General features: G+C 38.4%; 1 protein-coding gene across 1 annotated transcript in view; it reads right to left on the bottom strand.

Annotated features, from left to right (window-relative positions):
* Positions 1 to 2,394: 2,394 nt before the first annotated feature.
* LOC102199555 (immunoglobulin superfamily member 11-like) overlaps positions 2,395 to 2,888 on the bottom strand; it is a 2,323-nt gene continuing 1,829 nt past the window's right edge. Inside the window, exon 3 of the mRNA XM_005755526.1 lies at positions 2,395 to 2,819. Within this exon, the coding sequence (XP_005755583.1) occupies positions 2,647 to 2,819 (173 nt within the window). The 3' untranslated portion in view covers positions 2,395 to 2,646. The remainder of the gene's footprint in view (positions 2,820 to 2,888) is intronic.

Below are 2,888 nucleotides of genomic sequence, written 5' to 3'. Positions count from 1 at the left end.
TGTATTTATCACATGCTGTGTGTGTTTGCAGTGTTACAGTTGGACTGAAATAAACAGCTTAAATTTAGACTTCAGACTCTTTAAAAAAATAAAAAATAAATAATGCAACAACTCAGTCACTTGCTCAAGTAAGTTCATGCAGCCAATCACAGTCCTGCATTCTGATTCAAAGGTTGAACGTTTTCTTGCCTGAAGAACAATCAACGGACTTCAGTGTTCTTGTCGGTGCCTGCAGAGCTTATCTGTAAAAACAGCTGCTGTAAATCTTCACAGCCCTCAGAGAGTGAGACGTGTTTTCTTGTGCAAACCTGTTCACAGAGTTCTGGTTAAAACAATGTGCACACAGAAAAACACCCATTCTGTGTGCAGCTTTTCTGTTGCTGCATTTCACATACAAACACGATCCTCTCCTATATGTGTTTATGTGAGTGCAGACCTCAGAGTCAGAGAGTTAACATTTCAGTCTGATAACAGGTTGCTTCTGTGTCTTTAAATATGCACCATCACCTGGTTAATTTATAAGCTGAGGTCTGTTTCTGTGATCTCTGCTCATCTTTTCTCTCCACTGAAAACACAAGATGCACGTCTGTGTCTGAGATGAGTTCACACTCCTCTTGCATGTGTTATTGAGTCAGCAGACTCTGGGTGGAGCACAACCCTCCCCCTCTCTCATTTCTTGTAAAACAAAACTTACAGCATTACTTTCGTTTCCTCTGTGAAATCTTTTTTTCTTCAGACTTATAGTGAATTATAAATAAATTATAATATCCCCTGAACTCGAAAAGGCCTCAGTAGAATTAGCTTTCTTTATTTGCTCTGAGTTTATCTTGGCACTGAAGTACCAACAACACAAAGAAGATACTGTAAATATGACATGAGCACAAACTTTGCATTTGATTTGAAATTCAAATCATTCATGTTTTACTAAGATATGTGGGTCTGATTTGCCTAACTTATCCTGATCTGACTCTCCATTTTAGTGTCTGACTAGTCATAGTCATAATATTTATTTAACTTAAGTTATTTTAACAGCAAAAGCAGAATAAAAACTTGTGTTTTGACATAAGACACAATATGACTTGTGACTGTATGTTTATATTATTTTAATATTATCAGAGCCTGACTTTTTCTCAGATGGTGATAAAATGGTGATTAAAAATCTATAAAGAATAGAAAGAAATGTGCAAATACGAGAGCAGCTTAATGCTGCTGAAAATCATTCATCCTGGGATTTATTACACAGAGCAGTAAAACAAATATTTTAATTTCTGCAAATTTTGTTATCGCTGAGTATGCTCTCATGGTTTCTGTTTATGGTTGGACACTAGAGCCCTGAAACTTAAGTTCTTATTTCTCCTGACAATATTGTCAGTTAGAGAGGGTTTTTTTTTTCTCATCCTTCGGGTCTCTGTTTTGTGTGTGTGTGTGTGTGTGTGTGCAGTCAGGAGAGTTGGGGCATCCAATTTCCTTTTCTTGTGAGGGCTGTCTGTTTTCCACATTCTGCAACGGTAAAATACGACTTAGAGGCGGATATTTGTTTTACTTATGGGCAACAGTTGTCTGCCCTTGTTCTTGCTCGTGACAAAACTCGCCTCCTGTTGACAAAACTCGCCTCATGGTTTAAACTTGACTCTGAGAAAAAAAAACTCTTTCCCACAGAGGGGGGTGCTTTAATAAACTTATTCGAATATGAGCTTTTTTTTCCCCACTAAGGCTTATTTTATGGGGAGATGTACGAAATTATTTACCGGGTTACAAGCAATGATAATATCGGCTGTTGACTCCCCAGTGTCATCATTTTCATTTTCTGTCTATTGAGAAAACCCATTGTAAAAGTATTGAAGAAAAAAACTCTACCAAGGAGCAGGCTGCGCAAAACCTACCTCATATAGATGTTTTAATAATAATAATATTTTTTGGGGGGGCGCATTATAGGATATAAGCATTGAGAAAAAACTGATATCTGCTGTCTCACTCCTCCTTGACCCGCGGTGTGTGTGTGTGTAACAAGATCGTCTGTCATGGTAATTATGGTTTGTTTTTCAGTCCCTTGTAAAAGGGACTCTCAAAAGGAAAAGTAGTATTCAAAGAAAAGTATTCACTAAGGGATATTTATTCATTTTTACACATACGGGGTAGGCAGCCTGTAGGTTACAAGCGGATAGAAAGTTCTTCTTTTCATCACAAGCTATGGTGTAGCCTAAAAATGCAATTTGTTCACACAAGACACATGATTTACTCAGTCCATCACTTTTTTTGTTGAGCTGCTCTTAGTCTGGCTCATCACCTGAAACCTGTTTGTCATGGAACTGAACGCTCCAGGATTTGAGCACACAAGCCTCTCCACCACGTCAAGGTGGCAGCCCGAGGAGGGAAACTTTACTGTTGGTGCAGACATGAGGAATAGCTAAATCTACTGTCGTTAATTTTGTTCCAGCTGAACATTTTGTGGCATATTTCCTTATTTTTTTGAAGGGTTTTGGGTTCGCTTGGTTTCTACCATATTTATAGTTGAAATTAATGGGAACCCTGAAACATGTTGATACTGTTGCTTTAGATTTCTTTGTTGTAACGACGGTGGATGATAATACAAGATCCTCTGGTTTGTCTGCTGTGACATAAAAATTGTCACAGCAGTGCAATATTTCATGCCACCTGCGTGTCAGTTGCTTTATCACGAGTAGGACAGAAATACTTTACAGTGGTCAAAATACAAACTACACAAATAAATGATAAAGATGCTATCAGTGGAAAATGTCCTCTTCCATGATCTCCTGTCAGTCCAACAGATCCATCCTCTGTGTGTCCTCCTGTCTGACCTGCAGGTGAGAAACAGGTGTGAGGTGTCAGCTGTCAGGTAGGTGATGAGTGAAGAACAGAACAGAATC

This window comes from Pundamilia nyererei, unplaced genomic scaffold, assembly GCF_000239375.1.
Source record: "Pundamilia nyererei isolate P.nyererei 1_Seehausen unplaced genomic scaffold, PunNye1.0 scaffold01797, whole genome shotgun sequence".
NCBI classification, from domain to species: Eukaryota; Metazoa; Chordata; class Actinopteri; order Cichliformes; family Cichlidae; genus Pundamilia; species Pundamilia nyererei.
The sequence above is the reverse complement of the archived record's forward strand: the minus strand, read 5'-3'. Positions and strand labels throughout refer to the sequence as shown.